This window comes from Notolabrus celidotus, chromosome 3 (genome assembly GCF_009762535.1).
Source record: "Notolabrus celidotus isolate fNotCel1 chromosome 3, fNotCel1.pri, whole genome shotgun sequence".
Taxonomy (NCBI): domain Eukaryota; kingdom Metazoa; phylum Chordata; class Actinopteri; order Labriformes; family Labridae; genus Notolabrus; species Notolabrus celidotus.
The window spans coordinates 25050635-25062672 of record NC_048274.1 but is presented as its reverse complement, the minus strand read 5'-3'; the positions used below and the strand labels follow the sequence as shown (position 1 = coordinate 25062672).

Genomic DNA, 12038 nt, shown 5'->3' with positions numbered 1-12038 from the left:
CATCCACATCTGTACAATGTGTATGTCATTGCCACTCCACAGCGACATGCATGCCTGTCAAAGTATCCACTGACAGATAGGTTCCAGTCTTCAATCAATCAATCTTTATTTGTCACAAGAAACGCAATCTCAAGATGCTTTAACAAACATAGCAGGTCTACACCATACTCTATGTTAAATTATCAACAAAGACCCAACATCAACACATGATATGATCCAGTCCCCTCTTACAGACAGAGCTCAGTCTTATCTCATCTTTATCCACCATGAGCATTGCACCAGTGTTAAGCAAGTTACAGTGGCAAGGAAAAACTTCCTTTTAATAGGCATAAACCTCGAGCAGAACCAGACTCATGTCAGACAGCCATCTGACTCAACCCAGTTGGGGTTGAAATGAGGGATAGAGGAGATTAATAGAGAAAGAGAGAGAGAGAGAGAGAGAGAGAGAGAGAGAGAGATGAGATGGATAGTATTAGTAGTAGCTGTTGCCGCTGGAGCCAGGAACGTCCACATCAGCTGGCCGTCTATGGCAGCCGCAGGCAGTCTTGAAGTCAAACCTCCAAAACTGAATGGAAACAAGTACAGGACTGTTACATCCAAGCACAGAGAAAAATGTTGGAAAAACTGAGTAGGGGTGGTACCAACAGTGTGTTCTGTCCACCTGTTATCAGTTGCCTGGACTGCCTCAGGGATTTATCACTCACCAGGTCACTGAGACCCAGAATTAACACAAAAGTTACCTCCATGTAACCTTCCGCCTTATTTCTTGTTCAAATCCTGCAAATTCCGAAGTTGCATGGCCTGAGCTGTGAGCTCTCTGCTGTGCCCTCAAGAGGTATCCTCCAGTAAGATGGGTATTGCATAGTCAAGTATGTTTATGATCACATTCATGATGTAGCTGGTTATGTCAGAAACGTTTAACCAGCAAGTATATCTTCAGCCTCAGCAGGATAGCCCAGACATCCCTCGCCAAGACAACATTTTAAAACTTTCCCTGGGGAGGCTGTGAAATGTAATACTCTATTAGCTAGACAAAAATGTCTAGCGCCCTTAACATCTCCAATATATCTAATCAATCCCAAAAGGGCTCCTTCTCTTGCTTGACAACTTTCTTCACTCGTAGTGTCCACCAATGAATTCTCAAGTTACCACAATGGCTGCCAATGGCCTCCTGGCTCAAACTCCTGGCAGCTGCTTTTGCTCAAGCTTTGAACATAGTCCATTCAGGTCATTTGCCACCAACCTCTCCTAGGACGCAAAGTAAATTCCTCTAGAGGAAGGAATTGAAGCCGTCACTGTCAAGAGTCTATGCCAAAAGATCTCAGTTCACCTTCACTTTATGTTTGGGTTTACTGTGCCTTTCCAGCAACCTCCCTCCACCGTCTGATGTAACTCACCACCAGATGATGATCTTGACAGCAAGTAATATCTCTACTCAAGAGTCCAAGACATACAACCGCAGATCTGATGATGTGAGACAAACATCTGGCAGCTGCACTTAAATAGGCCATTTAATTGTACCATCTAAATGTCAATGCATTTCTTAAAATGATCTAATAATCCTGATAAGTTTCATTCTACATGAGTATGTACACATTAAATACTGGTCCTTAAGTGTAAGTGTGAGTTTTACTCGTTATGAAGCCCTTTTAGTCTATTATCAGGCCACTTACCAACTGTAGTCAAGGATCTGAATAGTTTCCCCCTCACTGGGAGGAACAAGGTCAGAATGCTTTGTTACTTCTCCAAAACAAATAGTTTTGACTCTACTTGAGTCTTTGCACTTGGACATGGTGCATTAAGGTATGTCAATTCAGATCTACTTTTTGCTGAAGGGTCGCCCCTGCAGACTGCTCAGCCTGACTGCTGAGCAAGGGAATGAAGCATTCGTTGATTTTGGGAGAGGCCCATATCTCATGAACAGAGTCAAGAATGTTGTGTTATGCCCATGGACAAAATAAGGAGGGGAATATTCAATCTACACTCTCTTGTTTTTGCTCGAAATATAGCAGCTGTTTCATATCTAATACCTACCTCCCCCTTTTCTGTGTTTGTAATGTCTCCCCTCCACCCTGTCCTCTTTCTCCTCACACTTCTTTACTTTTCTCTCTGCCCTATTGATGGATCAACACAAAAACACACAACTGTGTCAGTTTTGGACAAAAACAGGAAATCTTGCCACTCTTTCCTTTCCTCTCTCAAACTATTTCATCACACTCCTCCTACTTCTCCATTTCAGCTCTACCTCCGTGCAACTCCATATGCATCAGGCTAGCTTACAACATACACATAGGAACAACTCATCTTTCCTCCTCCCTTCCCCCTGTGTTTTTGCTGGAGTGAAGGGAAGTTTGACTCTCTTTTAAGACTCCTCCATTTGAATTCATGTTGCTTTTTTGGTCAATACTATTATTACTACTGCTGTTTGTTATGTAAAACTTCCTTCACATCCAACTTGTGATCCTCCTATAGGCTACTAATAATACTCTCTTCAGGACTGACAAGCAATAAAACAGTATAGTACAGTACAGTATAGTATAGTATAGTATAGGATAGTATAGTATAGTATAGTATAGTATAGTATAGTACAGTATAGTACAGTATAGTACAGTATAGTATAGTATAGTACAGTACAGTACAGTATAGTATAGTATAGTATAGTACAGTACAGTACAGTACAGTATAGTACAGTACAGTATAGTACAGTATAGTATAGTATAGTATAGTACAGTATAGTATAGTATAGTATAGTATAGTACAGTATAGTATAGTACAGTACAGTACAGTATAGTATAGTATAGTATAGTATAGTATAGTATAGTATAGTATAGTACAGTACAGTATAGTATAGTATAGTATAGTATAGTATAGTATAGTATAGTATAGTATAGTACAGTACAGTACAGTACAGTATAGTACAGTATAGTATAGTCAGTGGTGGACAAAGTACATGTCTTCATTACTTAAGTCAAAGTATAGATCCTCCTGGTCAAATATTACTCCAATACAGGTGAAAGTTGTTCCTTCAAATTATTACTTGAGTTAAAGTCCTGGAGTACTTGCTTTTAAAAATACTGAAGTATTCAAAGTACTTTTTAAAATATCTCTAAACATATTTTCAGAAAGCATGAGTGCAGTCAAGAATGCATGGGTGTACATTCTACTACATTCTGTTTATCTAAAAAAAAAAACATGATTTCATATCTAAAACGTATACCATGAAATATAAACCAAGTTACTACAAGCACAGACAAGTTTAAAATGTTTATCTGGAATCAAAGCAGTGTTTTAGCTACAGACCTCCACTTGCTTTTTCAGGTTAGATGGTGATGTTTTGTAGGCTCTGATGAAGTTTGTGTGGTAAACAGATCAGAGATTTACAACAATACCAATCATTCTTTACTTCAAAAACCTCAAACACGGGTTTAAAATATGGCCGTGATGCTTAGGTAGAGAATCATCATCCTTCTCGGCCATAGCCACCATCACCATGACTAAATGAACGGACTGATCTGAAGAACGTTTGATCTGATCTACGCTCAACCGAGATACGGCTACACCCCTGAGACAAACCAAACATGAGTACACAAACAGTTTACGGTCTTTGGGATCTGATTTCAGAAAAGAAAATTGATCCACTGACTTCAAAGCTAAAGTAGTGAGTAACTAGAGCACTGATAGAAATGTAGTGGAGTCAAAAATATAATATTTGTCTTTCAAATGTAGTGGAGTAAAAGTAATGAGTACCCCCAAAACTGTCCACCACTGAGTATAGTATAGTATAGTCAGGGGCGTCGTATTGGGGGAAAAGTGGGACTGACTACCTCGGGCCCAAGTAGGGAGGGGGGCCCTTAATGGGCCTGGAATCAAAGGTGTTTTCTACTACTCTTTTCTTTTCTTTTGTTATAACAGCAATAAGATAGCTAATATTGTCTGAATAAATAAACAAACAAACAATCAGAATTATTTTCTGGAATTTCTTTCCAGCTCCGTGAGATGCGCATCTCATGCCTAAGGTGGGGAATTGTCATATTTTCATATAACATCAAGTGTGAATCGGATTGAGAGTAAACTGTAGGTTTCTAGAGTTTTATTTGACTTCATGAGGTTAGATTATGCCAAATAATGCCCCCTTGTTGTTATTCAACAAGTCACTTGGCTTCAAATGATCTTGTTTAAAGAGCTGGACAGTCTGAAGATCAATATTGTGCAGTTACATTTGGAGATAATCAAATATATATATATATATACTGATATGTAGCTTAGATGGGATACACAGTTTCCTCAGCAACAGACCACAAGCTGTCAGAGTAGGCACAGTAACATCATCAACCACCATCACCAACACCGGAGCCCCTCAAGGCTGTGTCCTGAGTTCCTTCCTGTACACCCTCTACACCAATGACTGCATCAGCCCCTCAACAACCACAACATATTTCAAATACTCCGATGACACTGCCATACTTGCCCTCCTTAATGACAATAACTCTGTTCTAAGCTCCCACTTCACACAATGGTACACGGACAATCACCTTCAGCTGAACATTTCGAAAACAAAAGAACTGGTCATTCACTGTTTATTGTGTTTATACATGTATGCCTGTACAGACGGTGACAACAAAACTCCTTATTAAGGACAAATAAATCAATAAAGATCAATAAAGTAATATCTTATCATATCTTATCTTATCTAAAAGATCTTTTTATCTATCTATCTATCTATCTATCTATCTATCTATCTATCTATCTATCTATCTATCTATCTATCTATCTATCTATCTATCTATCTATCTATCTAGATTTGAATCAGTTAACCAGGATAGTTTTAAGCATATATTTTTGTATAATGCAAATAAAACAGTATTATAGCAGCAATGTTATATTTTGTAGGGTTGGCTGTGGTGATGGGGCCCACTGAGATATCTTTTTAGGGGGCCAAGAATTCCTGGCGACACCCCTGAGTATAGTATAGTATAGTATAGTATAGTATAGTATAGTATAGTAAAGTATAGTATTGTAAAGTATAGTGTTCATCTGATGTCTATTCTTGAAAGATAATATGACACTGGTTACAAGTAAAAGTTATGCATGCAACAAGTTTGTTATGCATTCAAAGCTTATACGTGAATGTAACAGGAGGTACTGACGTACTATTTAAACTAGTAACTGAATGACAATAGAACTCTTAAACAGCAACTGTGGTTCACCTTCACTGCTCTCCTATCATCAGTTGTCAAATTCACTTATGACCTTCTCAAGCAATGTTTTATGTGCATTTGAACAGTTATGTTACAATTGCAGGTAAAAGTTAACAAACTAAAGAGCAACTGACGACAACTTTATTCGAATTAGACAAAGTAACTTATATCATCAGCAAAACATTTTGTAATTACATATTTCAGTAATCTACTAACTATCTGCTTCATCATATCAATCGGAGGCACTGAACCGGTATTCCATGCTCTGAATCACGAGTTCCAATGAGAACCATAGACAGGGTTTTTGTTGGGCTCAGAATGTACTGTTCGTTCCCATACCGCCCACCAGGCTGCTCCAGATGTGAAACGTGATGTCAGTCACTCCTAGAGGAAACACTGAACTGCGGGACTGTACAAGGTCTGGCTCTCCTTTTGTTTTCTTACATCTCTTGCTTGTAACAGGTTTTTAAAGAAAATGCCTCTCTCGTTCACGTTGTATTGTAAATGCATGGTAGACGGTCACTTAAATGAAAGTCGTGTTACCACCTCACTTCTACCGAGGTGTTTTACATCGATGCATGCAACTTCCTCCGGGTGGAGAAAAGATTAGATGCTTTCCTCGATACAAACAAGTGGCGTTTAGTTTTATTCTCTTCTAATGATGTGCTGTGTCAACAGATTTGCTTGTTGTGTTGTAGACCTTTTTATGTGCGACAATTGAAGTCCCAAAGTCCGAAGTTAAGCCAGCAAGTTGTTTACTCTTTCACGTTAGGAGTGTATCTTCGTGGTTTCACGTTTTTGAGGCATTTTGTCCTTTTCCCCTGAAAATAATGGACAATAACATTTAAACAAAACGTTTTCAGAGTAAAGACTACAAATGTTCTGCCAGCCCTCATTGACTATTGATTTCTTTTAGCCATTTGCTTGCTGCAAGAACTTTGGCATTAGTAAATTTAACCCCTGGATGCACCACATGGATCAGTGCCGGATGTGTGATTTTGCTTTATATCTTTAGCAGATTATTATCATAAGAATTAATACATTTTTATCCCGTTTTAACAAAAAGTTAATTTATTGGATTAATGCATGACAAAGTTGTATTAAACTCAAAGGTGCAAATCGTGTCCAACTAGGCCTAGTCTCAACTGAAATATTACACATAGCATTATGCAACTTTTGCAACATAGCTTTTTTTTTCAGTACTCTGTACTTTTTGTATACAGCCTCATTTTTTAAATACTCTGAGTGTGGTCTTTTTTGTCTAATTTATTTATCTTTTTATTCCTACTTCTATTTTCTATTAATAGATTCTGATTTATTTTTTCATTTTTTGTATTTCATTTTTTTAATTGAACATTTTATAATAATACATTTAAAAACAATACAGACATGTGCTGAAACAATTACGTATACCATTATAAATATAAGAAATATATTGTGATTTCTAAAACATGTATGAGAGCAACTATGACGTTGGAATTTCCTCAAGGATAAATTAAGTGTTTCTAATTCTGATCCTGAAGGTTTCAAATTGAGATGGGATCCAGAGCTGGTTTTACTGGTTACTGGAAGATACCTTCCACTGTTTTTTTTTGTTGTTTTTTTTTTATTCTTGCACTTTCATTCATTGTAGGTTGTATGTTTCAAAGCCCACACAAACTGAGTGAAAAAGCTTATTATAACCAATATATGTTCCATCGTATTATAACAGAAAAGTGACTACAGAAAAGGAGGAAGTTCCTTCCACACAAACTAGCATTTCTGAAGCATGGGGTCATTGCATAGTTACAGGCATAATGTTTCTTTAACCGATAGAATGTCAGTACAATGGCTTTAGGCTTGACAAGAAAAAAATGCAACAGCAAAGAGTACACTTGTAATGTAGGAAAGAATATTATGCATTGCTTGAGAAAATCTGTCGTAACTAAAGATACATCTGGTGTCAAATGTAGTGATTGCACAGATCTTATGGCAGCATTAGAATCAGGATGTAAGTCAGAATAGAATGACTCTTAACTTGACTGCTTTAGTTGTAACATACAGCATGCCTTTATTAATATTTTATGGAATGTCTTTATTAAAATGAACTCACATCTTTTTCCCTCTGTTTGCCCATAAGATGTCTGCTGTGCTCTACTCCGTGAGTGGTAATAATGCAAGTCTTCAGGGCACCACAGTGGGGGGTACTAAACCTTTGCACCGCTTCATTAAGGGACAACCTAAGATTATTGGGGTAAGGCACAAACATCCATATTCCATTATGATAATTATAATTTTGCATTTCTTAGGTCACAAAACATAACCCACATCTGATTCTTTCAATATATTTTTCTACCCAGGTCATAGTGCTGATCATAGGTTCCTCGTTGTTCATCATTTCTGTCTCGGGGGTGAACCCCATGACAGACCTCTTTTTGTCAGAGGTCTCATCTAGCATCCTGCTTGGTTTACTGGTTGGTGAAACTGCAAAAGGATTATTAATAAGCAGAGCATAGTGACTTGTTACTTTTAAGTTTTGGTATTTGTTTATTTATCAACTGGAAAATTAAAAAAAAACAAGAAACCATCAAAGGTTAAATTTTTAACTGAAAAGCTTTTTATGCTCTTTCTCCTGTAGTTTATAATGTGTGGGATTCTGTATATTTTGACCGAACACCACCCAAGCAAGAAAACGGTAAGTCCTGTTTTAATATTTTGCAGCAATGTAAATCACTTTTCCAAGAAACATCTTTCTATTTTTGAAGTCCAAGAAAGCCCTGCATACTTTCAAAGCAGCCCTAAACATGTTTAAAGACCTGTGAATTACAAATAGGGCTGGAATGAGTAGTTTGTGTCTATTGTGTTTTATCCCACCAGAACTTCAATAACAAAGTCTATTTCTTATCCACAACTAACATAGATGTGGACCCTTTACTATGAACTACTGACAGCATTTGTAAGTTTTGGTCTATTTCTATTGTATCTACATGAAGGTAACCATATCATTGGCTCTAAGTATTGTGACCATACTTTGGTCCGGTTGGACTATCCTGTGCATTATGCCTATGATGATAAACCACCTTCACGACAGATATGAATACTTTGAAGATAATACCACAGGGAATGAGGACCATGCATGGCACACCTATCATGAGGTGATTATTCTTCTTCTTCTTCCTCTTCTTCTTCTTCTTCTTCTTCTTCTTCTTCTTCTTCTTCTTATTATTATTATTATTATTTGTGGTGTTGAAGTCGTCATCTCAGTGAAGGGACATATCTCCAGCACTCACCATGGCATCTAGAATAGAATAGAATAGAAGAATAGAATCAACTATTATTTTCTTTAACGGGTAAAGCATTCTCTTTTTGACTTCCTGATTCCTCTTCCTGTCTGTATCTCAAGGTGCATTACATTGCATGACTATGTTAGAGATCTAAAGTGTTCAACATTAAAATAAAATGACATTACAATAGAAATATCATACCAATGACTTTTCATTGGACCTATTTCAATCACAGTCAAACTGGCACAGCATTACTTACAAATGGCTGCGGTCATTGTGGCGAGAAGGAGTGATTGGTGCAATGACAGACGAAGGAGAGAGAAAATCTTCCAGGCGTGTGTCAACATATTTGGTCTGTCAGAAATAAAAATAGTAGAGACATATCGTCTATCCAGCAATGCCATTTTTGAGCTCCTTGCAACACTGCATTTTCTTACGTCTGGATCATTCCAGCCCACCATTGCAGTAAGTGCCGACGTCTCCCAGTGTCCATCGTGTGTAATGAACGTTCATCTCCTGTGCTCTCCCTCCCTCTTCATTCGCCGGTGGCTCAGTTGAAGGACCACTGCCACTGTATGAACTCCCAACAGTTGCCAGGGCATTGACGGCCATTGTCAGCCCAGACACAGCACTGACCAGCTGCCTCGTGTGCACAACGATGGTCTGAGTGTCCCGGCGGGGCACGCATGCGCAACATTGGACACAGCTCTCAGCTCCTGTACAATGGCCTGTAACCCATTCGTCTGATTGCTTTGTTACTGCAGCAACTCACGATCAATGTCATCATAACAATCTGGATGCCGACAGGGCTCTGCTGAGGTGTTTTCTGGTCTGAGCTGATTTGAGTAGTGTGGCGGGGCTTGTCAGACATCTGATGAAGATTCTCCATTTAAGAGAAAAGAGATTTTAATTTTTTTATGGTCATGACTGACAAATTACAAAAACACTTTTCAAATAATGAAATAACTTTTTTTTTCATTCTCCCAAATTGCGTTTCTTCTGGCAATGCTGAGATGTCTCTGCTGGAGTTCACCAGTGTGTTTGTTTGCCTTCTCCACCAAGACCTCCAACTCCATAACTTCAAACTTCATTTTTCGTTTAAGGCCACTCTCCCAAACTATCCATGGTGACAGCCGGTAGCACACGCAAAATCCTCATTTAAGGGCGGTCCGCACCACTTTTGCACCTGTTATCGCTTGCGCACACAATCATAGTAGATCACCCGAAACATGCCCCTAAATAGCACATGCAATTGTTTTGTTTGCACACACAATTTAGTGCTTGTTATTTGGGATCTTAATAGATCAGGCCATAAGAGTTTTATCTTATAGAGGCTGTATGACCTGAATCATGAAAGAACACATTTAAAAAATCTTTATGTTTATCGACTATGATTAATATAACATTGTGTGTTGTCATTGTACATTGTCTATATTAAGGTACTTTGGAGACTTATAATTTAGTCCTTGACATACATTATTTTAAAATACAAGTATTTTATGAAAATAAGATCAGCTGCGAGTGTCTAAAATTTCAGATAGGGCCACAACTGACAGCGTGTGTTTAAGTAACGCTTCATAGATGTCAGTTGTTTAATAATTTGTCTTTCTTTTTTTTTTTTCAGGCCATGATAGTGTCCATGGAAGTGGTCTTCATGCTCTACTGTTTTGCGGGAGCAATTATTTTCATTGTCATGTCAATCATGGCTGGAATTGCTCTACGTTCAACGAAAAGCCAGGTAAAGGCATGAAAAAGTGCAAAGTGCTGTGCAAGTTCCACAAGCCCAGACTGTCTTACAGTATCTGCTCAGCTTGAATTAAGATGAAATATGAGCAGTTTAGTCAACCCTTTAAGCACTCTTCTATCTTTTCTCTCAAGGCAATGGTAGTGATGACCGCTGCACCAACTGAAACACAAGATGAACAACAAGCTGAAGAGGAGGGTCTAAATTGTGAGAAAATGGATGAATAGTAGTAATAATAAGCATTCATGAAGTATGTGCTTCCTCAGTAAGGCACAGTGGGATCATTTTTTCTCAAGTATTACCACTTTTCACTGTTCCTCACTGTTTAAACATTACCACCACCAGTACCACTCTGTAGGTAATAATGCTGTTCTCACCAATTGTCTGCACAATATGTTTACACTGCTGCATCACAGGACAAAGGTCTGGGTGAAACCAACACTGTTTTCTGTTATTGAAATACAAAGCCAAATTTATCAGAAATAGTAAACCAAGGCAACTTCAGGCTTAAACTGTGATGAGCATTTCACTTGTTGATTGGGAACCTTATAGAATCCATTGTAAAAGACACATTAAAACAATCTAGAAGAAATATTTTTGGGTTGATGGGCTGTTAGCCTGCCACCATCACTATTTACTTAATTTTTTTTCAAAAGGAGTGCTCTCCAAATGGCCTTTGACCAGCCTGGTTTCTAGACCCCTGTGTCAGTCCCCATACTTAACTTTTCAGCACTTGAAATATGGTACTGAAAAAACTGTAGTGCAGTCTGATCATGTTTTACCACTTATATTTTGGAAAAGTATTGTAGTACGCATCAGGATTTAATTATGACCAATGCACTGACAAAAGTGCAGAGTAAATGTTTGTTTATGACCATTAATTATTAACCATTAAAGACTTACTAACATGTATAACTCTAAGAGTTACACACGTGTGCTTATTTGAGTATTTATTAACTATTAAATATAGACTTACAATATTACCTATAGGATACATAGTCATTTTTAATATAAAAACTTTATTAGGAGAGTTGTTTCCAGTAAGAGAACATCTGTTACATGTTATATCTGTAATGTGCTGTTGACAAGTTCAACCATAAACAGTTCAACTCTGTTAAATGTTCTCTCTGTTTTTAATGAAGTGTTGAATAAAGAACACAGTGGTTTCTGTCCCTCACGCAAGAAGCTTGGCATAGAGAAGAGAGAGCAGGCACAGAGTCTCATTGCTGCCCTTGATACTTTTTTCTTACCATGGCAGCTCATGTTTCAGCAGCAGCAGTATTCAGTAAGAACTTTGTAGCACTATAAGTGCTGCTCTCAGAGGACAGCATGTGAGACATACCACCTGTAAAGTTCTTTATCTGAGAGGACAGACAGTGCAATGTTATGAAAGTCATGGCTCATTGGTACCCACTGTTAAACTGACACCTTAAATTGAGGTTATCAGTTAAATTCATATTTCACTTAACTGAAACAAAGAGAAATCAGGCTGCAATGGAGCATGATGGTCCTAAATGTTCAGGGATTGGAACAACTCTGGTTCATTATTTTTTCTAGACGCCAATCAAAAACATGAAGTTCATTATTTTACATTTTATTCAGACTGTGGTCATTAAAAAAATGTGGATAATCCTTATAACTATTAAAACATGTTAAAACGAGTAGTACAAGGGTATTTGTGAAAACTTGGAAGATAAAAAGACAGAAATGGATCCAACATTCCATGAATAAAGTAAACAATGACATGCATAAATAAAGGAGTTTCTGCAACTTGGTGAAAACCAAGAATTTGGCAAAAAAGACAAAAAGTCTTACAAGAGGAGTCATGTTAAT

At 37.7% G+C, this 12038-nt stretch overlaps 1 protein-coding gene across 1 annotated transcript; it reads left to right on the top strand.

The window, feature by feature from the left end:
• The first annotated feature begins 5495 nt into the window (after nt 1-5495).
• On the top strand, nt 5496-11371 carry LOC117809235. Its single transcript, XM_034678849.1, has 7 exons — nt 5496-5616; nt 7318-7431; nt 7538-7651; nt 7816-7872; nt 8171-8332; nt 10086-10199; nt 10340-11371. The coding sequence occupies exons 2-7, from the start codon at nt 7318-7320 to the stop codon at nt 10430-10432; spliced, it is 654 nt and encodes a 217-aa protein (XP_034534740.1). The 5' UTR covers nt 5496-5616; the 3' UTR covers nt 10433-11371.
• The last annotated feature ends 667 nt before the right edge of the window (nt 11372-12038 follow it).

What these genes read in the sequence shown, in the direction of transcription:
- LOC117809235 (XM_034678849.1), top strand. Translation starts at nt 7,318, where the DNA reads ATGTCTGCTGTGCTCTACTCCGTGAGTGGTAATAATGCAAGTCTTCAG. An exon ending in GCATCCTGCTTGGTTTACTG is followed by an intron (nt 7,652 to 7,815) that starts GTTGGTGAAACT and finishes TTTCTCCTGTAG; the next exon opens with TTTATAATGTGTGGGATTCT. An exon ending in TACGTTCAACGAAAAGCCAG is followed by an intron (nt 10,200 to 10,339) that starts GTAAAGGCATGA and finishes TTTTCTCTCAAG; the next exon opens with GCAATGGTAGTGATGACCGC.